This window comes from Meles meles, chromosome 13 (assembly GCF_922984935.1).
Source record: "Meles meles chromosome 13, mMelMel3.1 paternal haplotype, whole genome shotgun sequence".
NCBI lineage: Eukaryota > Metazoa > Chordata > Mammalia > Carnivora > Mustelidae > Meles > Meles meles.
Window position 1 is genome coordinate 76,033,440 of NC_060078.1, and position 27,354 is coordinate 76,060,793.

Below are 27,354 nucleotides of genomic sequence, written 5' to 3' on the forward strand. Positions count from 1 at the left end.
TTGAGGACCCAGCACCACCCATTCCTTAGTTGGATGGTCCTGGTCAAGTCAATTTAAGTTGGTCTATTTCCTCATTTGTAAAATGAGGACAATAATTATACCTGTTTTAAGGTTTTGTTGAGGTTCAATGAGATAAAACATGTGAGTCCTAATATGACACTGTCCACTGAAAATGTTCAGCTTGGACCTTTGATACTCAGCTGGCCTCTTCCATCCCTTGTCTTGCCTTCCCCTCCAGGGACATGGAACCAGCTCATGGTTTTCTTCAGGCCAGCATAACTTGACAGCTTCTTTTGCTCAGTTCACCTGGCTCACTTTCCTGTAGCCTCCAGAGTTCACCTCCTTTCCCAGGAAGTTCTCCCCCATGCCCATAGCTGGTAAGGTGCCCCTCCTCGGTGTTCCTCTTCCGCCCCAGGAATGCCTCCCGTGTGCCAGTCGTGTTTAGCACACCTGTATTATTCTGTTGGCTCAACCCTCAAGCATGTCACAGATCCAGCTCACCAATCTTCTCAGGACCCTTACGGTCTAGTCTTAACAAAGAAGCCACAGTCGGGACGCCTGGGTGGCTCAGTTGGTTAAGCAGCTGCCTTTGGCTCAGGTCATGATCCTCAGCGTTCTGGGATCGAGTCCCGCATCGGGCTCCTTGCTCGGCAGGGAGCCTGCTTCGCCCTCTGCCTCTGCCTGCAACTCTGTCTGCCTGTGCTTCCCCTCTCTCTAATAAATAAGTAAAATCTTAAAAAAAAAAAAAAAAAAAAAGAAGCCACAGTGATCCTCCTAGAACAAATTTTTTTTTTTTTTTTAGATTTTTATTTATTTATTTATTTGACAGAGAGAGATCACAAGTAGACAGAGAGGCAGGCAGAGAGAGAAGCAGGCTCCCTGCTGAGCAGAGAGCCCGATGCGGGACTCGATCCCAGGACCCTGAGTGTATGTGAAACCTTCACTTGTGAAATAAGTCCTGTCGAACGAAACCTTCCTTAGACTGCTCATCTTAGAAGAGAGTCCAGGGCCGCCTGGGTGGCTCAGAAGGCGGCTGCCTTCGGCTCAGGTCATGATTCCAGGGTTTTGTTTTTTTTTTTTTTAAGATTTTATTTATTTGAAAGACAGAAATTACAAGTAGGCAGAGAAGTGGGCAGAGAGAGAGGAGGAAGCAGGCTCCCTGCCGAGCAGAGAGCCCGATGCGGGGCTCGATCCCAGGACCCTGGGATCATGACCTGAGCAGAAGGCAGAGGCTTTAACCCACTGAGCCACCCAGGCGCCCCTGATTCCAGGGTTCTAAGATCAAGCCCAGCATCTAAGATCTGCTTCCCTCTCTCCCTCTGCCTGCCACTCTGCTTACTTGTGCTGTCAAATAAATAAAATCTTAAAAAAAAAAAAAAAAGAGGAGAATCCAAAGTCGGTAGCTTGTTCAAGTCTGCTCCAGCCCTTGCTCCAGTCTGTTTTCCTTCCAAACATTCTATGTATTTTTATTCTATTTATTGGGTTTACCCCTCTGGAATGGAACTGCATGAGGGAAGGGGGTTGTCTTTTCTTGTTCACCCTAGTGCCTCCAAAATAGCATGGGGCATTTGGCAGGCACTTGGGATTTACCGAAAAAACGATTAAATGCTTCTGTCTCTCTCTTGCCGGAACCTGAGTTCTTTGGGTGTGGACACAGTGTCTACTCATTTTTGTGGGCCCTAAGCTCAATGCTCCAAAAATGCTGACTGATAAAATCAGAAGGAAAATCAGAGCCCTGTAATAAAAGCTGAGCCAACGATTCATGATATTATACATGCAAATATTTTAAAATATGTTTATTATGTACTTTACATTGAGCATTTCAGAAAGGAATTACAATGATTTCAAAATACAATTTGATACATAGCCTTTATAATTATACTCAATCAGTATCTGGAATTGTATATAGACCCTATGCAGCCAACAAATAAGTAACTATTTTAATCTCAGGGACGAGAGACATGCACGATCACTGAAGTCACTCGGCCACAGTGTTTTTTTTTAAAAACATGATTCACATTTGTTTCAAGTACATATACATCCATTGCAAGAGTTAAAGCAAACCACTGATGTTGACGCATTAAAACTCTGTGTGATCTTTGTCACCTTAAAAGAAAACTCAGTTTAGTACAAAGAAATTCAAGAAGAAATTTCAGGACCCTTGATCAGAAGCTTCGGTGCGCGTTGCACTAGTCTGGTGTACATAAAGGTTCAAGTAAGGCCAACAAAGAATGTTTCCTCTTTCCACTGAAGACACAATCCAAGGAACAGATGAACCAGCCTCCTATAAACTAGTCGGCCATCAAGAGGTTACCAATAAAGGATGCTTTATGTGGGTGAGGACACTTAAGAGCCTCCGCCAATGTTACAAAAACAAAACATTTAGAGTATTACTTATGAATACAAGCATAATTGGTGTTTTGTCTTCTATAAATAATCATCTTTGAAATGCTCAAAGTGAGTTCCAGCTGTGGCTCTCTCCTGACGTGAGAAGAGGTGGGTTCACACGGGATGATCTACTGATTCACCTTCTCAAAGTATTCTTTGGAAGCAGCTGGATGTGGCTTGATCTGAAAATGCAAAAAATTTAATTAGGGAGCCGACTTCAAGATAACAATCTCAAAAGTGAGTTGAAAGCTCGCAGTTTTTGATCCAAAGTTCTTTAACTTTTTAAAGCGTGGTCCATTTCCTTTAAAACACGGATGAAGGTTACATTGAGATCCTGCCCGATTCCTGGTCCCACCCCAACCCCTGCCCTTCGGCAGCCTCGCCCATTAGCGCCCCGTCTGCACCCTTGCTCCAAGGATGGGCTCCTCTTGTAGGTGCTCTAGGCCAGGAGCCCTGGAGGCAGTGAGGGCCTGGGATCCTATGCTGGGATCTCACTGCTTTTGGAAGGGAAACCTACTGTAGGAGAATCCGGGGTCCAGTTCGCTGGGCAGACTTCTCCATGGGTTTCCACAAACTGGAACGCCTTCACCAGGCGGAGGGTCTCTTCCACACTTCGGCCCACGGGGAGATCGTTGACACTCAAGTGCTTGATGACGCCATTGGGGTCAATGATGAAGAGGCCTCTGCATCAGGATTTACCCGTTAGTACCGCAGCGCCACCACAACGACAAACTAACCCTACCCGCTTCGGTCCTTAATTCTCCTCCATAAAGCATTAAACTCGACCATATGCTTAAACGTGGGGCTTTCCCTGTTACACTAACAGCTTATCATTTCTTACTGGTGACGCACCACACAGAGGTGGCTGGACCAGGCCAATGTGGAAAACGGGCAATATTTCCCACACAGAAAAGTTACAGAATCTAAAAGTCACAGACAGCAAAGACTTCTTTAACTTATTAGTGATTTGAGTGTTCTTTGGGCTGTTGTATCAAATGCTGGCAAGAAACCAGAGGCAGAGAGGAAGAGACAGAGGTGTACTTTATCTGTATGCAGTAAATACTGATGAAATGAGTGAAATCTCGGGTAAATGGAGGGAAAAAATCCCCTGGGGAAATCTTTGCAGAAAGAATTTACTGGCCTTAAGTCTAGGCAGAGCATAAATCTAAAGGACAAACCAAGACTGTTTATCCCTTGGCAGCAGCATAATGAGATGACCTGGCCTGTGGTCTGTGTTCATCTTCCACACAAGTGCTGGGGTTACCATTACACGTGCAGACGCGTTTCAACCACAGGCTTTAACAGCCCGACTTAAAAGGGTGTGGCATTCCAAGTGTTAATCATGCAGGGAAAAAGCAAGGGAGAGAAAAAGGCAAGGTGAAAAGGCGCCGCTTCCTCCCTGGGCCTGGCTCCTGGGTGTCTAGGCTTTGAGGCTCAAGGGTCCTGCTGCAAGCTCGACCAAGAGCGGAGCCAAGCTGGAGTCCACGGTGCAGGTGCGGAGCTGGGAGGGGCCGGGCCCCCAGACTCTGGAAAGCAAGCCTTATCTTCCAGACCAGACTCGGCTACCCTCCCTTGTCAATCCTGACAGCGAAACCAGTAGGAGGTACTGGCAAAATGAGCAAGACCTACAGGGAAGGGGGTCCTGGGAGGCCAAAGCCTTTTTCTCCTTCCCTTGCCAACTGTGTCAACGTGGGGCTTTAGTGTATTAAAGGTATTTAGTGTATTAAATAAAGGTATTTAGTGCATTAAAGTGTATTTAGTGTATTAAAGGAACACAGAATCTCCCGGAGTAAAAGGGGCCCAAGTGGCTCCTAGAACTACAGGTCCAGGTGTCATCAAGGAGGACAGCAGGCCAGAGCACAGTGAGGTGACGTGACAGGAGAAGGTGAGCAGGTTCAAGCCAGTCCCCAGCAAAACCGTGAGGCACATCAGAGTGGGGTCCTCGCCTGCTCCCTGGGGGTCAAGTTCTGACCAAGCCCCGCTACACTCAGTGACCATCAAGATGCCACAGGAAGGCTTAAGGTCTAATCCCCCCCACCCCCTGGCCCCTAGAAGGTTCTGTTTGAATATGGGACCATTAAAGACAGACAGCTTTCCCACTCAAAGGAATAAGGATCTAGCCACTGAATGAATGAGGACAGAAATGACATTCTGGGACAGAGGTCATAATGGCTACCAGGACCTGTGCTAAAATCTTCAGCTGCCTCACCTTATTTAGTCCCCACAACCAACCTGGGAGGTCCATTCTCATTTTAGTTATGGGAAAACTGGGACTCAAAGAGCTTCAGTAACTTGCCCAAAGTCATACAGCTGTTAAATAAATAGGTGAGTTAAAAAAAAAAAAAAAAAATCAAACGCTGGTCTGATTCCAGGGCTGGGACAAGATCTCACCCATCCCAGCTCAGACTCCTACAATCTGCTACTTTCCCCTTCTCGGGACATGTCAGGAGTGGGCCTCCCACGAGAGCGGCTCCCAGGCAGTGAGGGCAGGTGCGACAGTACGACCATCAAGACACACCGGTGTTCGGAAGGAGACACAGAGCGCTGCAGGGGTCAGACACGTCTCAGCCATCCCAAGCCTGCCAGCACGCACAGGAGGTTCTCATCAGTGCTTACGAAAGACTCAAGTGAATGAAAGCTTTTTGGTTTTCAAAACGCTCTATTGAGGGCTCTCGAAATCCTCTAAGCAGTGGGATGATGCTGAACATAAAAAAACAAGTTTAAGTTTATAAGAAACAAGATCTTACCTCAGAGCAATTCCGGGGCCTTCCAACAGCACGCCATAGTCTCGGGAAATCTGTTTATTCAGATCTGACAAGAGTGCGATGTTCATGTGGCCCAAGCCGCCGTTCTAACAAAGATGCGGACATGACTGGCTGTCACACCGTGTGCTCCCCCTGTTCTCAGCCACGTCAACTGATGTCTGAGGCCAACAAGAATGGCGACAGGTGGCAGCAACTGAGAACCAACAGTGGACCGAGCACTGCTCTTAGCTCTGTTAACGCCCTTCCTCCTCCCAACCATCCTGGAACATCGCCTCTTCTACACATGTGGAAACTGAGGCCCACGAAAGTTAAGTAACTTGTTCCAGGTCACAGCTAGAAAGGGACAGAGGCAGGATTTAAACCCAGCTAACACTGGAGACCTTTCTTTTCCTAATTCTTGATAGATTCTTTTACTTGAAGATTAATTTCTGTAGCATAAAAATGGAAGCATAACAAAGACTGAATAAGTTGGTATTGATAAACCAGCAACATCAAAGTTTCATTCTTCCAAGTGTTTTTGGGCAGGAATAGTGGTCATGCAGAGGAGTGAACTCAGAGAACCTAACCAGCGTCCCACAAGCCATGCAGAGCATGTGGGATCTACAAGGTACCCAGGAGAGAGGAGGCAGCGAACCCCAACTGTCCCCACCCCCACCCTGCTGAGCGTGTTCTCCGTTACTGTTTGCACCTGGAAGACACAAGTGCGGTGGGCACTAAATCTAGGCAATGTTAGGGGAGAGAAGGACAGAGTTTAACGGAATTTGCCAGGAGCTTAGGAGCTACAAATAGCCCATTTCAGACTAGTCATGCTTTAACAACTTCTAGATGAGTCTTTTATGGGATCTTTTCAGTTTTTAAGATCCTCGGGGCAAAGGCAGGGCCACTGAGGTTTATACCTTCCTTGGTGTGTTGACCCAGGCAAGATGGGTGAAGTGGGAATCCACTGAAACTGCAACAACTTCACAGTTCACGTCGTGAAATTCATTGGCTTTGTCGCTAAAAGCAACAATTTCTGTAGGACACACAAAGGTGCTAGAAAAAAAAAGGGCAGAAATTCCCATCAGAGAATTTAAAAGCAAGGATTTAAAATTTAACAATAGGTAGCCTAAAAACTAGTTCAGCTTGCTTGAAGGTAAAAAAGGCAAAAACGGTTGCGTCACCAGACTCAACTCTCCTTTTTTTAATTAAAAAAAAAAAAAGACTTGATAGAGAGAAGGAGAGAGAGAGAGAAAGCACGAGCACAGGGAGGAGCAATGAGAGAAGCAGGCAGCCTGATGCGGGGTCTGATCCCAGGACCCTGGGATTGTGACCTGAGCGAAAGGCAGATTCTTAACTGACCGAGCCACCCAGGGACCCCCTCACCTCTCCATTTAAGAATCATATCAAAAAATGAGGGTAGGGAAGGGAAAAAAGGCATATTCTAAGAATAAAGAAGTAGCTTTATGAGAAAAAAGTCATTTTATTATCTTTACTTTTCTTGTTTTCCTCCAGGCCAGTGAAAACTTCCTTATGGACTGGCTGATGGAAACCATGGCTCCCGGAGCACATAAAACGAAGCCGTGTCAAAACCTACCCCACTAAAAAGACTGCCACCCCCCCCCCCCACATTTATCAGATTAGCTGCAGAGGCAAGCTGTACTCAGCAAGGCCACCAGTGATGAAAGGATCCAAAAGAACCCTTCCCTTGGCCAGAAGAGCAGCCAGAGATGGGAAATGTCAGGGCGGAAACAGGGACCTTAAATGACATTAAAGCATCGCAGAAATTACACTTACAAGTCCAAAGGATAGAAGAAAAGCACCAAATATTTCCCCTTAAAGTCATCGAGGGTTAGGTCTTTGAACTCTCCATTGACAACGGCGGTGCCCTTAAAATAGGGCGCCTGCTGGGTGACGGCAGGAGCGTGGCATGACGAACCTGGAGGAAGCCACACACACGTGTAGTTCATCATCTGCTAAATCACGCACCTATCTGAATTATTCAAATCTCTCATAGTAATTAATCAGCAGTATAAATTAGCTAAAAGGTTCAGTTCAACTCTACATCTTAGGTAATATCCTCCCCTTCCGTGGTTCTAGATGGTACACAAATCCAGTTTAAAGTACTATGGGGACGGAAAAGACTAAAAAGATGATGCCAGAAGATGGCAGGGATGAAATGAAGATAGAATCGAGGAGGAAAGGAGCCTAGGGATGGATTCTGAATACGGTTCGGATTTTGCCATGTTCAGGCAGGACAGGGAAGAGGGAACAGGGCAGATGAGGGGAACAGCCCAGGGTAGTTTGAACAGTACAGAAAGCAGGTGTGTGTGGAAGGAAGCATCGAGATAAAGCATGGACAGCTGAAGGCCAGACTCCGAGGACCCTTAAATATCAGGCTAGAGTTTGTTACTGTTATTATTTTTTTAAAGATTTATGTGAGAGAGAGAGAAGAAAACACAAGTCGGGGGAGGGGCAGAGGAAGAAGGAGACTCCCTGCTGAGCAGGGCCAGTGGCGCCCTGGGACTCCACCCTGGACCATCCCAGGACCCTGGAATAGTGACCTGAGCGGAGGCAAACCCTTAACCGCTTAACCAACTGAGATACCCAGGCGGCCCATAGAATTTGTTCTTAAAAGAAGGGATAGGGGCGCCTGGGTGGCTCAGTGGGTTAAAGCCTCTGCTTTCGGCTCAGGTCATGATCCCAGGGTCCTGGGATCGAGCCCCACATCGGGCTCTCTCCTCGGCAGGGAGCCTGCTTCCTCCTCTCTCTGCCTACTTGTGATCTCTGTCTGTCGAATAAATAAATAAAAAGTCTTAAAAAAAAAAAAGAAGGGATAGAGGAGTCACTGGAGATTTTCAGGTAAGAGTTGGAAGATGTGCTGGTTTTGGTGACAAACAAAGAAATGCCATACGGGGGCAGTCTGCCTCAGTCATTTTCAATCCTGACTGGACATTAGAATCATTCCATGAGCTTTTAAAATACACTGATAAGGGGATTAAAAGGTATGAACTTCCAGTTACAGACAGACAGGGGAGTGCAAGGTACAGCACAGTGAATATGGTTAATAATAAAACTGAAACAACTTTGTATGGTGACAGATGGTACCTAGGTTTATCATGGGCGTCACCACCTAACGTATATATAAATCTTGAATCACTTAGTTGTACGTCTAAAACTAATAATTGCGATGTCAACTATATTTAGATTAAAAAACAAAACAAAACGATGTCCTGGTCTCACCTCAGAAATTGACTTAATTTGTCTGGGGCGGGGGGGGGGGGGCGGGCTAGGGTAGTGGTTTATTTTCAAAAGCTAATGGATATTGAGTCTAATGGATAGCCAGGGTTCAGGGCCCATGTTCTGAGATGGTGATTCCTATTACCTGGGTCCAATCAAGGCACAACACTTACTGGTGCTAAAAGCGAATTTTGCTTGACCAGAACCAGACCACAATACATTTGTCAGGCATGTTCTTCGGGAAGCAGCGGGTCTGAGGGCTGCAGAGGCAGAGATGCCCCAAGGAACAGCACTCACATGTCGGGCAATCTGGAAAGAGAAACACTTTATATCAGGAAGTAGCCTCAAGGCTGGTCCTGGGGAAGGGGCATTAGGCCACTGGTCGCCTCTGCTCTCCTTGTTCCTGTGAAGCAAACACCAACCCCCCAGGCTCTAAGAGTACAGAATGAACCTCCATGTTCTTAACACTCCCTTCTGCTTCCTTCTTCAAGACCGCGAGAGGAGAATGGGGAGATGTTGGTTAAAGCGTACAAAGCTGCAGTCATGTGGGATGAGGAAACCTGGAGATCTACTGCAGGGGCACGATGACTATTCTTAATAATGCTGTATTTGCTAAGAGAGTAGACTTCACGCACCCTCGTCACACACAGAAAAGGTAATTATGTGAAGAGATGTTAGTGTGTAGTAATCATTTCATTATGTCTATACCAAATCATCACATTGCACTGCTTAAATGTATATAACTTTTATTTTAAAAATATATACATTTTTAAAAACCCTGCTAGGCAGAGGGGAATTATAAGACCATGAAGACTCCATGTTCTTAAGAACAACACAGACGGTTCAAAAACCAAGGGGACTTGGCCGGGCCCTGTGTATTTACGCCCTTTGCCAGCTTGATCTGCTAAGCCTGTTCTATCATGTCAAGGTTTTCCCAGAAAACACAAGGCCCCTGCAGACAAGCAAACAAGTAGAGCAAAGTTCACCCTCTGGGAAAATCCGTACAGCGCTCAACGGTACTGTTTGCTCAACTACTGCATCCAGCATGACTCAGGAAGAAGAAAGAGCCTTGTGTTCAACCCCGCCAAGAGAAAGGGGAGAGGGGACCAAGAGAGTGCTCAGCGAGCGACAGACCTGGGGGATGGGAGGAGGGAGTGCCTTCTGCACTGCTGCCCTGTGTACCTTACCACTTTGGTTTCCACTCAGCATGGAGGGGATGCTTATTGCAAAACCTTGCTGCAGGCATTCTCCTTTCTAGCTTTGGGAGAGGACAGCAAACTGAGGCTCGGAAAAGTGAAGTCACGTGTCCAAGGTCATAGAGTAGCTACAGAACAGGCAACAGGGGTCAGGGGCCCTGCCTCCAGGTCGAGGTGTCCAGGTGGAGGGAGGATTGAGGAACCCCCGGCCTGGAGAAAGACGCGATCAGGACAGACGCGAGGGGCGGTTCTGCGCAGGCGCATTCCCCAGAAGCGAGGCCCTTGGGTCCGTTACCCGCTGGTGCCCTCCAAGAACGGTGAAAGGCCCCCAGACCGCAGAGAGCAGGATCGTGTCTGGAAAGCACGTTGTCGGAGCCACTACTGTGTCTCCGCTCCTGTCCCCTGCCGGCAGCCACTCACCGAAGCCCGGAGAAATCTTCCCAACGCAGCCGCCATCTTCAGTGCGCGCGAGATTCGCGGGACTGGAGGGAAGAGGAGGAGGCGGGGCGCACGGGGGCGGGCACGGGGCGGGGCCTCGGGGCGGGGAGGGGCGGGGCCTGAGCTGGAGCGGGGGCGGGAAGACTTCTTCCCCACGTCTTTGCTGGGACCTTTGTCCAGGCAACTTATTTGTCGGATGCCCCGGCCCGGTTTCCGAGGAGAAAAGTCCTGCTGCGGCTTCTAAGTAACGAAATGCGTAGGAAAACAACACTTTGTTTCTAACTGTCGCCCCGACCTAAAAATGGCTAATCCAGGTGGGGAGTTTCTGATGTTTATGGTTAAGGAGTGTGGATGACGGTTTCTACCCGATCTGCAAAAGGTTTTTCTTACTGTTTAGGCCTCAAATAGAGCCTTCTGGATTCTGCAGGAAATGGAATTAACTGTAATGCCATTTTTGTCTGTTAATAAGCCAAGTGGGTCAGACACGTCAAGTTTTTGGTGTTCTGAACATCTTTGGGATGGTGTGTACTTGCATTTTGGCCTCCGTCCCCAAATTGGGAGACTTGGAACAAATTTAAATTGTTTTTCTGTCGATTAGTAAAACCAAGTTCCCAGTGCTGAGCGTGGTACTTTGAAGTAAGCTCATCAAACCCAGATAGAAATCACACGGTGGCCTTACGGTAAATGCAGACTCTAGGTAGGTATTTTCCAGACCCCAGTCATTTCACTACCGACATAGTTTCTTGAGTCTGCATATATTATTTGCTATTTTCTTTTAGTTGACTCACTTTTGAAAACCATAAATGAATTTATTTGAAAGAAAATGTTAAGTAACTTAAATGGGAAAACCTTGTAACTTGCTATGACTAGAAAGTAATTAAATACGTTAGGGAGGCCTGGGAGGTTCAGTCAGTTAATTGTCCTCCTTCCGCTCAGATCCTTATGTCCTGGGATCGAGTCCTGCCTGGGGCTCTTTGCTCCTCAGAGACCTGCTTCGCCCAGAGCTGCTTCTTCCGCCTGCTGCTCCCCCTGCTTATGCTCATGCTCTCTCTCTCTCTCTGATAAATAAATAAATAAATAAAATCTTAAAATACATTAAAACAAAATGTTACTAAGTACCAACTAGATACAGTTGCTGAAAATCTGAGACTTTGTAAAAAGGGAGACAGAGAGGTGGCTAGCAGCATCCTGGCATCACATGGGGTTCTCTTTATGGAATCAGAAGGACTTAAAGAGCATTAGAAGGGTAATAATTTTCTCACTTTGACACTTGTTATTTATTTTGCTCCTCACATCAATCCTTTAATGCACCACTAGTACAGCAGTGGGTACCAACCCCATGCTTTGGAAAGGACTACCTTAGAAGAAGAGACAAGAATCTAAAATGGTCTGACCGTTTTGGAAAATTCATGTCAGCATTTAGTAAAACTGAATATATGACTCAAATAACTTCAATCCTAAGCATTTGCCCCAAAGATGTGTGTACATCAGTATATCAAAAGACATAGGCTAAATGTTCATAGCAACACTATTATAATAGCACAGAGATAAAACTACACAAATGCCCATCTATCATAGAATGGCTGAATAAATTAGGATATTATGAACACTGTACAACAATGAGAATGAATGCACGGCAGGGACAGGCAACAAGGTGAGTGAGTTTCACAAACATGGTATTGGGTGAAAGAAGCCAGACATGAAAAAGTAGACACTGTATGGTTCCATTTATATGAAGTTCAAAACCAGGAAAAACTAATGTATAGCGTTTGAAGTCAGAATGCTGGTGACCTTGAGAAAACAAGAATTGGGAGAGGGTAACGAGAAGACAAGAAATGGGTGCAAGTAATATTTTATCTGTTGACCCCGCTTAAAGTTATTTAGTTTGTAAAGTATTTACTTTGTGAGCATTCATGAAGCTGTACACTTATTATTTGGGTACTTTTAAATGTCATAGTCCAATTAAAAGTATATATATAGCAAGGAGCTACACATTTCTCAATCATTTCCCCTTAGTACCTGCCTTGTGTTTAACTCGTGCTCATCATGTATTTGTGAACAGATGTTTGAAAAGGAAAGGCAATCATAATGTTGGAGCTCAAAATCATAGTGTAGTCAGAAAAGGAGTATTATTTAGCCATTAAAAAGGAATGAAGGATTGCAACATACTGTAATATGGATGAACTAAAAAATGAAACAAAAAATTTACTTATGCTGAGGAAAAGAAGCCAGATCCAAAAGACCAAATGTTGTATGATTCCTTTCATACGAAATATGTAGAATAGTTAAAGTCATAGAAACAGAAAGCAAATTGGCGATTGCCAAGTGCTGTGAGAAAGAGGCAGGGGGACTGACCGCTTAATGGGTACAGGGTTTTCTTTTGGGAGCGACAAAAATGATTTGGAACTACATAGAAGTGGCGATTGCCTAACATTGTGAATGTTCTTAATATCACTGGATGGTGCATTTTAAAATGGTTAATTTTATGATTTGTGAATGTTACCTCAATTTAAAAAACAGAAGTAGGGACTAGCAATAGAAACAAAAAGAAGCTATGGTCTAGCCCCGTGATTTTGTAGACAAGAAAACAGAGACTTTTAGAGATGGAGAGACCTTCCCAAAGTCACCTAGCTGGTGGGAAGCAGAGGTGGGACTAGAAACCAGAACAGCTTCACACCTGACCAGCCAGTATGTGAGCTGGAAAAAGTGAGGGGGCAGAGGCAGGGAAAAGGCGAGGGGGAGCTTTCTCTTTCCATGTTCCTTACACCCATAGCCCTTTACTGGCCACCTGTCCTTTTCGCTAGCATTTTGGAGGGCTCCTCTCTCTCCTATTTTATGCACCTGTAGTTTGGTTTCCATGCATAGGCATTTTGATTTATAATTAAAGTTCACTATGATGTAAATCACAGTGCAAACCAAACAGCAGGACAGACTGACGTTCCCTCAGGATTTGGCTTGTTCATCTAGGTTTCAGTTTTAAAGTTTAGAAGCTTTAGTTAGTCCTATCTCTTTGGGTGGGGCCTGTTTAGGCTTAAAGGTGACACTATTTTCTGTTTCCCATTCGTTCATTCTCCTCCGGCTGCCATTCAGCTCAGAGTATGGTTTCGGCATCCTCCCTGCCCAAGCTCATTTTAGCCTTGGGAATAATGCATTTTCTTTCCTATTTCGGTTCCTTCTGTGTTGGATGAATTTGCATCAATTAGCAATGTGATTTTAATCAGTTAATAAGCATCTACTGGGGGGATCATACAGGCCCTGCTCCCAAGGAAGTCCACGTATATCCAGGGAAAATAGAGTAAAGATTGTAGAAAACCAAAAATCCAAGGTCCATCATTTTAAGGAGCATAAGAGGGGCATAATGGTTGAGAGCGGACAGCTGGGTTTCAAATGCCAGCCCTGCCATTTAGCTCTTAATTCTTTTGGGGAAGTTACCCCTTGCCTGTTCTTCCATCTGAAAAATGGGAGTGATGTTAATACCTCCCCCAAGGGTTGCTGGGAGGAATAAGTGAGTTAAAGTTTAAAGCGCTTACCGCGGTAAACAGGTAGACAGTGAGTACTACAAGTGTTTGTTATGTTAAATGAAAGAGTCCAGGCAAAGTGCTATGAGAGTTTAGAGAAACAGAGCTCAAGAAGGGTCTCAGAGGAAAAAAGTGTTATCAGAATCGATGGATTTTGTCCTTGAGGGAGGAGTGGGGGACGACAAAGGGGAAGATGGCAGATAGCAGTACTTGGTGACCTTTGTCCCTTCGGTTTGTTATCATTGTCAGCCAACAATTTTTGAGAACTTACGGGGCCAAGATCTAGGCTGAATACAGTAACCGATAGGCTCTTCATGCAACCCTGTGAGATAGGTACTGTTTTAGATTTGCCATCCCCGTCTCAGAGGTGGGGATACTGAGGCTGAGGGAGGCTTAGTAATTTGTTCAAATTCTCACAACTGCAAAGGGAAGGAGCCAGGATTTTTTTTTTTTTTAAGATTTTATTTATTTAATTGACAGAGAGATCACAAGTAGGCAGAGAGGCAGGCAGAGAGAGAGGAGGAAGCAGGCTCCCTGCGGAGCAGAGAGCCCGATGCGGGGCTCGATCCCAGGACCTTGAGATCATGACCTGAGACGAAGGCAGCGGCTTAATCCACTGAGCCACCCAGGCGCCCAGGAGCCAGGATTTAAAGTCCAAAAGCTGACTGCAGAACCCCTTCCTAACACAATGTTGTCCCCCTCCTGCTGTATCTGTTGGAGCATAAGGTGCTGGACGGTTGCTTCCCAGGAAATGCTTGTAAAAAGGTGGTCTGTGTCAGGGCATGGGCGAGTGCTGGCCGTCTATCCTTGAAATGTCCCCAAATACTCTGCTCCTGAGCCGGACAGGACTGCTCTCCTTCACGTGTTCTACCTCCCTCCCCTTTTAAAAAAAGATTGTATTTATTTGAGAGAGAGAGCACGTGAACATGACTGGAGAAAGGGGCAGAGGGAGACAGAGAAGCAGACTCCCTGCTGAGGACGGAGCCTGATGTTGGGCTGAGCCCAGGACCCTGCGATCATGACCTGAGCCAAAGTCAGACACCTCACCAACTGAGCCACCCAGCCGCCCCTTTCGGCTCTTTTGTCTGAACAATTCTAGTTATTCTGCCCGTGCAATTGATGGTTACCACTGTGGGGACTTGCTACTCTATTTTCAGACTTTTTCTTCTAGGTTTTGTCTGTTCCTGACTTCCTACAGAGCCTGTGAGGGAAAGGCACCCGCTTAGATGTGACAACCGAAAATGTCTCCAGACATTGTCAGATATCACCCAGGGGACTAAATCAACCCCAGCTGAAAAACCACTGCTCTCATGGTTAATGGCACAGGTTTTGCAGCCATCAGGACATGGGATCACATTCTCCTTTTGTCATTTATGGTCTTAAAGGGTAGGGCACATGTCTTAGGCATCAAGCATCTCCAGGGCTTGAATTTCTAGACCTCTGTTTCTGCATCTGCAAAATAAGAATAATCATCACATCTCCCTCAAAGCATTAGCTGTGTGGAGAGAGCCAGTGCATGCAAAATGCTTGGGGGGAGGGGTACCTGGCCCAGGTAGGCTTCAAAAGATCTGGGTTATTGTTTTGCCCACAAGCAGAGGAGCTCCGTTTCCAAACAGCAGGCACAGACTTTGAATACACTTTGTTTTTCTCCAAGTGACGAAGTTGTTCTTCTTCCTTTCATTCCAGAATGAAGAATGAGGCTTTTGCACAAGCTCTGATCTCCAGATATCTCACATTGGCTCTTCTGGACGCTAGAGGGCCATGAAGTCAAGGAAGGTAAGAAGTCAAATCACATCCCAGCTAAGTGGGGCTCAATCTGCTCTGCCGAACAGAGTCCCTACTCTTGGACTCTACTCTTACTTGAGGGACCTTGAATTGTTTATATATTTTTTTTCTTTTAAAGCTAACTCTGAGAAATAAGGGTGACCATAATGGTAAGACACTTCTCAGACCCCCGTCTACCTGAAATGAGTTTCAGCTCTGATTAGGAAGAAATCTTGCTCATATCTAAGACTGATGGAGATTTCTGTTTCTTACTTGTTAGATATCCAATAGCTTGGTACAACTTTTTTTTTTAAAAAGTTCTCTTTGTCAGATGGAAAGCATAAATTTATACTGTATTGACTTATGTGTCTACATTGTGTGAGTGTATGTGTGTGTGTATTTAAATTTGTTATGTTTTCTTTTTAATATACAGTTGAATTTCCATCTTTGGAATGTACTGCCTTCTAGGTGTCTTTCTGCCTTTTCCGTTAATGTAAATCAAGCTAAGACATTTTGTGACTTGTGTCTCCATAAATCTTAATCGTTCCAAAAGTCATACTTCATGTTGACATCTTAAGGATGCTCAACGAAGTATTGCTGTTTCCTTCACACTGAGCAGATGCCCAAAAGAGCAGCACAATTTTCAAGTCTTTGGACACTGGAGAGGAAGTCCCACTGCTTATCACTTCTTTTCCAAGCAGGAAGCTGAGACAGCTGCCTGTGGTTAAGGAGTCTTCTTCGAGTGACACAGGGATTCATTGGTCAGGGACCATTAGAACCAAGAACCTTCCAGTGGACATGCTGGTCCCCTGGTCTGCTGCTGTCTGTCTCAAGCCTGATTTCTTTTATCCTAAAGGGAATGAAATACACGAGAGTCTCCGGCCCAGAGGCCTAGAAGGAATTTTATACAAGAACCTTCCAATGGCCCGTTCAGAACTACAAAGTAAATGACTTTTCGTCCATTCCAGGCTACAGCCAGAGACTTCCCCTGAAACGGTAAGTGGAGTCCTCTAGTCCTTCATTCCATGAAAAGATTACCATGGCTGGTATTTAATCACCAATATCAGTACTGTCCTGCCAACCTTCTTTCCCCACCTCTCCCATCCATCTCCAGGCACCGAGAAAGTGTCAAGCACAGGCCTTTCTGGTTCTCCTTGCTCTTGTCATATCACATTGGAATTCTTTGTTGCCTTGTCTGGGTCTTAACCATACTGTGAACTTCTTTTTTTTTTTTTTTTTTTTTTTTAAAGAATTTATTTATTTATATGTCAGAGAGAGAGAGAGCTAGAGTGAGCACAGGCAGACAGAGTGGCAGGCAGAGACAGAGAGAGAAGCAGGCCCCCCGCCGAGCACGGAGCCCGATGCGGGACTCGATCCCAGGACGCTGGGATCATGACCTGAGCCGAAGGCAGCCGTTTAACCAACTGAGCCACCCAGGCGTCCCCATACTGTGAACTTCTTGAGGATAGATCTCCTGTCTTACTCATCTTTGTGGTCCTAAGGGCCAGGCTAGTGCCTGGCTCATAGCAACTGCTCAAAAAAATTTGTCAAGTGAATACGCAGTGGCCGGCATGGTGGCCAGAACGTTCTTTCCGCCCTCGTCCTGGAAAAAATATCTTTTTATTTGGCTTTCCCTAGCTGTCACAACAAGGACACAAATTATCCTCCTAAGGGAGGAAGACAGACTGACCCCATCCACATCACCAAGAGAGTAGAAAATCACGGAATTTCTCCCTTTTGAGTTTGAGAGAAGAATTTTTGGAACGTTTGGAGGGAAAGGCAAATGAAAAGATAGATGCTATTTTCTCTGGTGATTAGGAAAATACCTCCCTGGAACCACAAGTTACATTCTGGTAGCTGGGGCTACAATTAGAGATGGCAAGCGTGACTCTGGGGTTTGCTGAACTCTTCTTCTTTTCAGGGCAAAAAGCATTCATTTTTTTTTCTTCTTTTCTCATTGACAAGGAGCCCCAAATTCTGCTCTTTCTTTTTTTTTTTTTTAGATTTTTTTTTTTATTTGACAGACAGAGATCTCAAGTAGGCAGAGAGGCAGGCAGAGGGAGAGAGGAGGAAGCAGGCTCCCCACTGAGCAGAGAGCCCGATGCGGGACTCGACCCCAGGACCCTGGGATCATGATCTGAGCCGAAGGCAGAGGCTTTAACCCCCTGAGCCACCCAGGCACCCCACTGAGCCACCCAGGCACCCCAAATTCTGCTCTTTCTTGCGTTCAGGGAGGATGAAGCCTGAATGCAGAGCCATGTTTCCTAGCCAGGTCTTCTCCTTTTGAGCCTCAGCCCCCAGCGGCCCCTGCACTATCCTATGCTGCTCCAGGACAGTCTCTCTGATGCAGGCAGCAGAGCGATGGAAGGAGGCTGCTGTCCTCAGTTTGGACCCCTCATGGACCATTTCACCTTTCAGAGTCTGGGGGTCTCCACCTAAGGACACCCACCTCCCAGCCTTCTTTTTTTTTAAATAGATTTTTAAAAAGATTTTATTTATTTATTTGAGAGAGAGAGAGAATGAGAGAGAGAGAGAGCATGAGAGGAGAGAGGTCAGCAGGAGAAGCAGACTCCCTGCCGAGCAGGGAGCCCGATGTGGGACTCGATCCTGGGAGTTCAGGCTCATGACCTGAGCTGAAGGCAGTCACTTAACCAACTGAGGTACCCCGGCGCCCACCTCCCAGTCTTCTTGAGGAGAGAGAATGTGCCTCCACACAGGAGGCCTGTGGTTAGGTAGTGTTTGTTTGTCCTGGGCACATCCCTCCTCTGCCCTCTCTCTAGCACATCTTTGCTTTCTTCTGAACATTTCCCTCCTTGTCTTGGTTGCCTATCTTTATTCCCCGCCCCTCCCCCCCCCAAACTTTTTAAAAAGAGATTTTATTCTTTTTTTTTAATAAGACTTTAATTCTTTATTTGACACACAGAGAAAGATCACAAGTAGGCAGAGAGGCAGGCAGAGAGAGAGGAGGAAGCAGGCTCCCCACTGAGCAGAGAGCCTGATGCGGGGCTTGATCCCAGGACTCTGGGATCATGACCTGAGCTGAAGGCAGAGGCTTTAACCCCCTGAGCCACCCAGGTGCCCAAGAGATTCTATTCTTTAGAGCAGTTTTAGGTTCACAGCAAAATTGGGTGAAATTTCCGAGAGTACCTGTCTGTGCACTGACCCCGTTACTCACACAGCCTACCCGCCCTCAACTGTCTGCAGCACACACGGGATGTTTGTTACAGTGCACAAACCCACACTGATACTTGGGTGATACAATATTATCATCCAAGGCCATCAAGTACATTACAGTTCACTCTTTTTTCCTTTTAAATATTTATTTATTTGACAAAGAGAGAGAGAGATCACAAGTAGGCAGAGGCAGGCAGAGGGAGAGGGGGAAGCAGGCTCCCCGCTGAGCAGAGAGCCCAATTCGGGACTTGATTCCAGGACCCTGAGATCATGACCTGAGCCGAAGGCAGAGGCTTAACTCACTGGGCCACCCAGGCGCCCCTAGGGTTACACTTGATGCTGTATATTCCATGGGTCTGGACAAATATGTAAGGACACACTTCCATTACTTGTTTTACTGGAATAGTTTTGCTGCCCTGACCATCCTCTGTGCTCCCCCTAACCCTGGCCACCCATATTCCCTTTTTGGAGCTGCGTCTCCTGTCCTGCCTACCAACATCTGCCCTCCGATGTTCCTTCCTCCCTGGACACTTAACAAACACGAAACCAAACTCTTGTTTTCTCTCCTCAAATCTATTCCTCGCTGCCTTCCCTACCCCCAACCAGCACCCAAAGGAGACACTGACTTCTCTCTGCCTCCAGGACCACCTCCTCCATCCAAGCCTCTATCTGTTCACCCTGGAGTTCTCTCCCAGTTTCTCAGGGAGTCTGGGTGGTCAAAAAGTCTTAGTCCCTTTCATCATCTGAGCTTGATTTCAAAAGTGAAGGAAAACACAACACCGAGTCCAGGCCACTCTGTTACATATCTCTGGGATCCCGCAGACCCTGCCACTTCTTGGGCTCTGGAGGTTTCCAGCTGTCAACGCTCGCATCTCTGTGCTGAGGTCTCTTTTCAGAACTGGGGGAGGCAGTGTGCTCATCCCTACAGAAAGACAGAGATGAGAGAGCATTATTAACCCCCTGCCCCACAGCCCTGCAATGCCCCGGTGAAAGGACTTGGTGTAGAGTTATCCCAGCTCCCCGGCTGCTTGGGTGGCCGAGCTGAGCTGTGTTTCCCAGAGTGTGCGCACGGATTAAGGATTAAGTTGGAGTTGCCCATGGACGTTCTGTCCTCCTCCCACACCTGATCTTCCTCCACCTCCCCTATAAACTGCTTACACTTGAACCCTCCTCTCGGGGTCTAGGAGAACCCAAACTAGAATACAGCACGACAAAAATTGTAACACAAAATGCTATCCCCGGGCTGGTTCTAGGATTTAGGTGGAAATATTTATTCCAAATACACTTCAGGCCGGGAGTGCCGGTCATGGGAACCAGGTTGAAGGTAGAGGATGAACACCATCCTCTCCCGTCCCATCAGCTCCTCTCTGCAGTGCTAGATGGAGCTGGGTTTGGGGACATCACAGAAGTCCAATCATGAGGCCTGCCCTGTCTGCTTCCCGCCCTCGCCCCTTCCCTGAGGTCTCCTAACCCATCTTTCTGCCTTCGCTCCATTCAGCAGCAACAGTGGCCCTCCTCCAAGCACCAACCAGGTCATTTCATCACCTACTTACAACTCCCCAGTGCTCCCCACTGCATTAGAGTAAAACCCAAATTCATGCCCCAGCCCTACAGTCTGAGCCCCTGCCTCCTTTCAGAAAACTCACCTTGGGCTCCTCCCACCCTTCCTGCTCAGGCCATATTGGTCTACTCCTCCTTCCCCAACCCCCCCCCCCCCGCACCCCCCCCCCCCGCCCCCACAGGCACAGGCTGGCTCTTTTAACACTTAAATGCTATTGCTGATGTACAACCTAAAAATGTGAAGCTTTGGGGCGCCTGGGTGGCTCAGTGGGTTAAAGCCTCTGCCTCCGGCTCAGGTCATGATCCCAGGGTCCTGGAATTGAGCCCCGCATTGGGCTCTCTGCTCTGCGGAGAGCCTGCTTCCCTTCCTCTGCCTGCCTCTCTGCCTACTTGTGATCTCTGTCTGTCAAATAAATAAATAAAATCTTTAAAAAAAATGTGAAGCTTTAACTTTTTGTAATGAAAACTAATAACATTGGCTGAAGTGCTGACTTGAAATGCTATTTTATAAAGTTTGGATGTAAATCATCAATCAAGGTCAGCAGTTTGTATATGTATGAGAGATGGCTTCCTCCCTGCACCCCCCCTTTTTAAAAAAAAATTCGAGGTGCTTCCTGTGTGCTTTATGTTAGAATCGTTGTTCTTCCTTCTTCCCTCACATTGCCACCTCTGTTTTAAATAAACTGTCCTTTGGAACACAAAAACTCGTATCTGGCTGGCTCCTCCTCCTTACTTAGGTCACAGCTTAGCTGTCGTCCTCACCAAGAGGACTTCATTAAAGACTATGTGTGTTCTTTTTTTTTTTTAAGATTTTATTTATTTGACAGAGAGAGAGAGAGAGAGCACAAGCAGGGGGAGCTGCAGAGGGAGAGGGAGGAGCATGCTCCCCACCGAGCAGGGAGCCCAATGTGGGGCTCCGTCCCAGGACCGTGGGATCATGACTCGAGCTGAAGGCGAACGCTTATACGACTGAGCCACCCAGGCGCCCCCTTTTTTAAGGTTTTATTTATTTATTGGATACATAGAGAGAGCACGAGCAGGGGGAGCGACAGACAGAGGGAGAGGGCGAAGCAGGCTCCATGCTGAGCAGAGAGCCCGATGCGAGGACTGGATCCCAGGACCCTGGGACCATGACCTGAGCCAAAGACAGATGCTTAACCGCTTAATTGACTGACCCACCCAGACGCCCCTGTGTGTGTTATTCTGTCTTGGCCCTTGTTTGTATCTTGTGTTCAGAAACTTACATTTACCATTGCTTTATTTGTTTGTTGGGTATTTGTCTGGCTCCCCTCTGGAGCAGAAGTCCCAACAGGGCAAAAGCCACTTCCGTCTTGTTCATTACTCTGTCCTCAGCACCTAGCACAGTGCCTGGCACATGGCAAACTCCTCACCAGTTTAGAAGAATGTGGCTAAAAACTCCCGTACAGAGGCTCTTCTGACCTCTCCAGCTGACCCCTCTTTCCCCGACATGCCTCTAGCAGCCTTCATCAACGTAGTTCTTTTGGCAATACATCCCGTGTGTTTGATCACGAACCTTCTTCTGCCATTGCCTGGGGCTACTATTTGAATCTCGTGTGGTGTCTTCATCATTCCTGGGGGCTGTCCTAGTTTGCAGATTGACTGATGACTTCACTTTTCTCAAGCCCCTCATTACTTGAGAGTGGATTTGCTAAAAACAAGGACATTCTTCTAGGTAATCACCATGTTACAATGATCGAAATCAGGGATGTTAACACCGACACACTATTACCTCATCCCCAGACGATATTCAAATGTCATCAGTTGTCCCAACAGTGTCCTTTGTAGCTGGCCAACCATCTACTCTGTCCCTCCATGAGCCGATCCAAAATCACACTCCACATTTGGTTGTCTGGTCTTTTTAGTTTCCTTTAATGTGGAATAGTTCCTCAGTCTTTATCTTCCTCGCCCCTCACAGTGTTGAAGAACACAGGATGGCTCTTTGGTAGGGTGGCCCTCCGTTAGTTTGCCCGGTGTTTCCTCATGACTAGATTTGGGCTCCGCGTTGCTGACAGGAATACCTCTGTAGTGTTGTTCCAGAATGTACTTAACCAGTCTGCTCTTGGTGGAGGTTTGTGTTGTTTCAAATTTTCCCTCTTTATACATGCTTGTAACCAAACTTTACACATTTTTATCCATGTCTTTAGGACGTATTTCCAGAAGTGAAACTACTGTGACTAAGGGTTCTGCGTGTATTTATGATTTTTGTTATGTTTTGCCAAACTGCCTTCCAGGAAGGCTGTGCTAGTTTACACTCCCTCCACAGTGAGTGAAAGTGGTGGTTTCTAGATTTTGCCAACACTGGATTCAAATAGTTTTTTGTTTTTTTTTTTAAGATTTTATTTATTTATTTGACACAGAGAGGGAAAATACCGAGGGAGAGGGAGAAGCAAATCCGTGCTGAATGGAGAGCCTGATGCGAGGCTTGATCCCAGGACCCTGAGACCATGACCCAAGGTGAAGGCAGATGCTTTACCCACTGAGCCACCCAGGTACCCCTGGATCCAAACAGTTTTAAAACATCCTTCTTTCAGCAGTTTCTACTGCTGAATTTCTTGTATGTGTGACTGGTTGGTCCCAAGAGCCTAGAAGCTGTTTAAAGTCAGGGCTTGCCCGTGTTGTTCATCTCTGGGTCTCCCACAGTAGCTAACTGGGCTTTCTGTTTCACAGTCACTCAGTAAATGCCAGAGGAAGGAAATAACATGAGTGAATGATGACGCCATATAGGATTGTTAGATTCTGCTCTGACATGCTGGGGTACCAAAAACAGCATTCACACTGGGATCCCAAAGTCTGAGTGCTTCCTAGCCTAGTTTAGCGAGTGGTCCAGCCTTTTACTAGTTTCCATTCCAGGGGCTCTGCAGAGCCCCAGAGAATCTTAAATTTTGTCCATGTTGATCCCAGGCATGCTCTCCACCTCAGACACCCACCCCACTGCAGACAACTGCTCTGGGCTTCTCGGCTCCCTTTTTGCCCTTGCTCCAGAAGCTTCTCTGGGCTGCTGCCCGGCTTCTTGCACAACCCTCTGGGTCCTAGCGTGGTCACCTGCCTTTCTTTCAATTCCCCAGTGCCAGCTAAGACAAGTGATTGTTTTAAAAAGGAAGGCATGGGGATAACAGGTGGGAATTACAATGCAGACTAAGGCAAAGATCAAACAGGGTGTGGGCCGTCCTGTTTCTGTCACCTTTCTAGCTCCCCTGGGACCCACTAGGGGCCACTTTTCTCCTTTGCTCTATCCGTCCTTCCCTCAGGTTGCTGCCTCTGCTCCCACAGGAAGCACTATGGATCTTGCTCTCATCTCTTCCCTCAGCTCAGCCTTCCTGCACCCCTCCCCAGCTCTAAGCTTTCCCCAGAAAGAGAAAGAACCCCAGCCTCAAGCTGCCTCTCTAGGAAGACATTCTTTCAGAGAATTAGGCAGCACAATTAAATCCTCACTCTTCCCAATTTCTCCATGCCTGAGTAGGAAGTGGACCTCATTTTCAAACAATCAAAAGCCCCTCCAAATGTTTTCCCCAAATAAAAGAGCCTCCCCCCCCCAGATGAATTTTTCCTCCATCCTCTCCATAACAATGACAACAACAGAAGGACTTACTGTTTACGTAAATGGTTTGTGGTTCCTTTTAGTCATCAATATTTCAGAGCAGGTAGTGCCAGGACACAGAACAGGTAGCAAACACACCAACGTTACCATGTCCCGAGCCTTATTATGGGCTCTACCTCTCAGCTCCGTTAAGGCTGCTTGGGATTTGGGGCCCCAAATCCTGTGCAAGGAAAAGCTGCTTTTCATTTCTCCGAAGGTTTGAGATGCTGGAGGCAGAGGGTGAGAGGTTGAGCAGAGGTGGGACAGGAGACTGTGCAGAACATAGACACTGTTCAGGTTTTGCCCTGTCTCTGGTGCTCCCCCCACCCCCCAGTGGGAAAACTGACGTATCTCAGGAAGGAAGGAGGCTGTGAGGGCTGTGGGAGGGGAGCTTGTGGAACCGGCACAAGTCAGCAGGGCAGTGCAGCTCCTAGTTTGGAGTTTCCTGATGGGGAGAACCTGATGTGGATCAACCCTTTTTCTTCCAGAGGAGTCCTGCCCCACAACAAGCAGGCAGTCTGCCTGTTGTCTGCCCTCGTTCCCCTTGTCATCAAGGCTGCCGACCTAAGGTCCTCTATTTGTCATTTCTTCCTCCTCTTCTTTGCCTCTCCCCTTCACTGTTCATCTCCCTCCCACCTTCTCAGACTCCTGCCATATTCTCTCTTTCCTACAAGATTGCTGTCCCTCCGGAAACACGCCACAGTGTTCCTGTCCTTCAGGAAAACCGTGCAGTAGAGGAGAAGCAATGCTGCATAGAGAATCAGGGGCTGGTCTTGGAGTCCCACCCCTGCAACTTTCTGGTTAGGGGTCTCTTATTTCTCTGGCCTGTAATTTCCTCGGACTTGAAATTGGACTAATAATATCTACCTACTTTTCAGGTAGTTTGTACCTCGTTGTTTGGCACATTAATATTCATCACTTGTTCTGATCCAAGTATTCAACTCCTACATGGATTAAAAATTTTTTATTCAGGTGAAATTAAAAAAAAACATTTTATTTATTTATTTTTAAAGAATTTTTTCCCTAATTTTTAAAAGTAATTTCTATACCCATTGTGGGGCTCGAACTCCGAAACTAAGAGTTACATGTTCCACCGATTGGGCCAGCCAGCCACCTCAAAATTAATCTTTTTTTTTTTAAATATTTTTTAAATTTCTAAGCAATCTCTACACTCAATGTGGAGCTTGAATTCACAAACCGGAGATACGCTCCACTGACTGAGCCAACCAGGCACTCCCAAAATTAATCATTTTAAAGTGAACAGTTCAGTGGCATTTAATACATTCACACCACCTCTATTTAGTTCCAAAACATTTTTATCACCCTAAGATAAAACCTAATACCCGTTAGTCAGCTTTCTCATTCCCTCCAGTCTAGCCCCTGACCGTCCCCGATCTATATTTGTCTCTATGAATTTCCTGGATATGTCACATGAATGGGGTTATTCACTGTTTGTCTTTTTGTGTCTGGCTTCTTTCACTTAGCAAAATGTTTCTGAGGTTCAGCCTCCTTGGACCCTTGTCCATCATTCCTTGCTACGATTAAGTAATATTCCACGGTCTGGGCACAGCGTGATTTGCCTGTCCATGCATCTGCTGGGGGACCTTTGGGTTGTTTCCAGCTTCTGACTGTTGTGATTGTGCTGCTGTGAACATTTGTGTACAAGTGTTTGTTTTTGTTTTTAAGATTCTATTTAGTTAACACAGAGAGAGAGAGCACAAGCAGGGGGAGCAGCAGAGGGAGAGGGACAAGCAGACTCCCTGCTGAGCAGGGAGCCTGATGTGGAGCTCCATCCCAGGACCCCGAAATCATGACCTGAGCCAAAGGCAGATGCTTAACTGACTGAGCCACCCAGGTGCGCCCTGTACAAGTTTTTGTGAAGATGTGTTTTCTTTTTTTCAGGTACATACATGGAAATGGTCTGCTGGACCATGTGTTAATTCTATTTAGCATTTTCAGGAACTCAGGGGTGTTTTTAGGGAAAAAAAAAAGGATTGTTAATAAAACCAGGGCTGGGGCATCTGGGTGGCTCAGTGGGTTAAGCCTCTGCCTTCGGCTCGGGTCATGATCCCAGGGTCCTGGGATTGAGCCCCGCATAGGGCTCTCTGCTTGGTGGGAAGCCTGCTTCCCTCCTCTCTGCCTGCTTCTCTGCCTACTTGTGATCTCTCTGTCAAATAAATAAATAAGATCTTAAAAAAAATTAAAAAGAAAAAAATAATAAAAAAAATAAAACCAGGGTGAGGGACTGATGCTGAATCTGGTTGTGCTGATAGTAACACAAGCATATGCATTTGTCTACACTCATTGAACTGAACACCGGAAAAAAAAAAAATGCATTTCATTTCCTTGTAAGCTTAAAAAGTAGATGACAAGAAAATGTTCATAGAGTTTTTAGAAAAACCATGTTTCATTCTTACAGGAAAAGATTGGTAATAATAAATACATTCATCCGTGAACGACAAGTTAGATGAATTATGGTCCAGTCATTCAATGGAATGAATATCCCGAGTCCTTAACAAGAACAAGCTAACCTTTCCCCCCACCGCCCCCCCACAAACAAAGAGGGGCCAGGTTCAGCCTGGAGAGGAGGGGATTCCTTGGAATCCTAGTTGGATCCTAAAGCACACGAGGGTTGTAGAGCTTGAGATGTGAGTAATGGAAACATTCTATGACCCAATAACTTCACGAGCAGAATTCCCTTTGTGGTACGTGGGAACGGTTTGCATGACGTGCCAAGTGGTTCAGCACACTCAAGGACAGATTTTAGGCCACAAAACAGGGAACCTGAGGGTTACTTCTGCCGTTTGGAGCTGGCTGCAGCTCTCCAGAGTTCAGGCTAGATGGCATCCTCTCTCTGTGGATGGAGGAGACGATCCCCGCTATGTGGAAAGTGAGCTCTAACCTGCTAGCTCCGGCCGAGCTCATTTTTACAGCACAGCAACCCGTGACTTTGCTTCTACAGGAGGGGACCAAGCTGCTTTCGATCAGTTGGGCTAAATTAGGTCTCATATTCTATTTCATGTAATTGTCAAAAAAGCAATCTGGGCAAAGCATTACGTTTAAAAAAAAAACAACCCGAGAATTTGATAGATTCCATTTAGCATGTAACTGACTAGCGGCGACTTCAAGGAGGGAGCAAGTATGCTCTCTCTTATGGGGTCAATTAAATATTCACATGCCTGCCATGGCTTCTCTTAGGACAGTTAAAGCTTCATACTAATGTCTCAGAGATAATTAGGCCCAGAGTCTCTGGAGCAAGAGAATGTTGATGTTACTGCGGCATTAAGGTCGGAACTGCTGGAGCTCCTTCCTCCTGTGAGTCATCTGCTTTAAAGGCCGCTACCGCTGCATTCAATTCATCTTACCTCCTCCTTCTCTCTCTCTCTTTTTAAGGTTTTATTTATTTATTAGAGAGCACACGTGCACAAACAGGTGGTGCCTCAGGCAGAGGAAGAGGAAGAGGGAGAAGCAGATCCCTGCTGAGCAAGCAGCCTGATTGACGGGGGACTTGGTCCCAGGACCCTGGAATCATGACCCAAGCCAAAGGCAGAGGCTTAACGACTGAGCCACCCAGGCGCCCCCTCCCAGCCCCATTCTTCTCTTTAAGGAGCAATTGCACCTTTGCTGCCATGACTGTATCCACGGTTCCACGGTGGGCATCTGTGCTCGAACGAATGAACCCGGCTTTGGTCCCGTCTTTGCCTGATAGATGCTCATCATAAAAAGACCAGAAGTGG

The 27,354-nt window shown here is 46.5% G+C and overlaps 1 protein-coding gene and 1 long non-coding RNA gene across 2 annotated transcripts; one reads left to right on the forward strand and one right to left on the reverse strand.

Annotated features, from left to right (window-relative positions):
* Positions 1-1,781: 1,781 nt before the first annotated feature.
* On the reverse strand, positions 1,782-10,064 carry PRDX3 (peroxiredoxin 3). The gene is made up of 7 exons (XM_046027929.1): positions 9,986-10,064; positions 8,543-8,678; positions 6,927-7,068; positions 6,050-6,185; positions 5,136-5,239; positions 2,906-3,071; positions 1,782-2,570 (listed from the first exon to the last, which is right to left on the reverse strand). Exons 1-7 carry the CDS (start codon positions 10,019-10,021, stop codon positions 2,517-2,519), a joined length of 774 nt encoding a protein of 257 aa, XP_045883885.1. The 5' UTR covers positions 10,022-10,064; the 3' UTR covers positions 1,782-2,516.
* Positions 10,065-10,217: 153 nt separating this feature from the next.
* Positions 10,218-27,349, forward strand: LOC123954850. Its single transcript, XR_006821179.1, has 4 exons — positions 10,218-10,317; positions 15,208-15,297; positions 16,142-16,281; positions 27,011-27,349. It is a non-coding gene; the product is annotated as an uncharacterized LOC123954850 (long non-coding RNA).
* The last annotated feature ends 5 nt before the right edge of the window (positions 27,350-27,354 follow it).

Bases quoted from the DNA above. Each gene is read 5' to 3' on its own strand.
- PRDX3 (XM_046027929.1), bottom strand. From the start codon at position 10,021: ATGGCGGCTGCGTTGGGAAGATTTCTCCGGGCTTCG. The intron at 3,072-5,135 runs GTAAGATCTTGT...ATCCTGATGCAG, and splicing joins GGCCCCGGAATTGCTCTGAG to AGGCCTCTTCATCATTGACC. The intron at 2,571-2,905 runs GTAGGTTTCCCT...TTGCATTTTCAG, and splicing joins GGACCCCGGATTCTCCTACA to ATCAAGCCACATCCAGCTGC.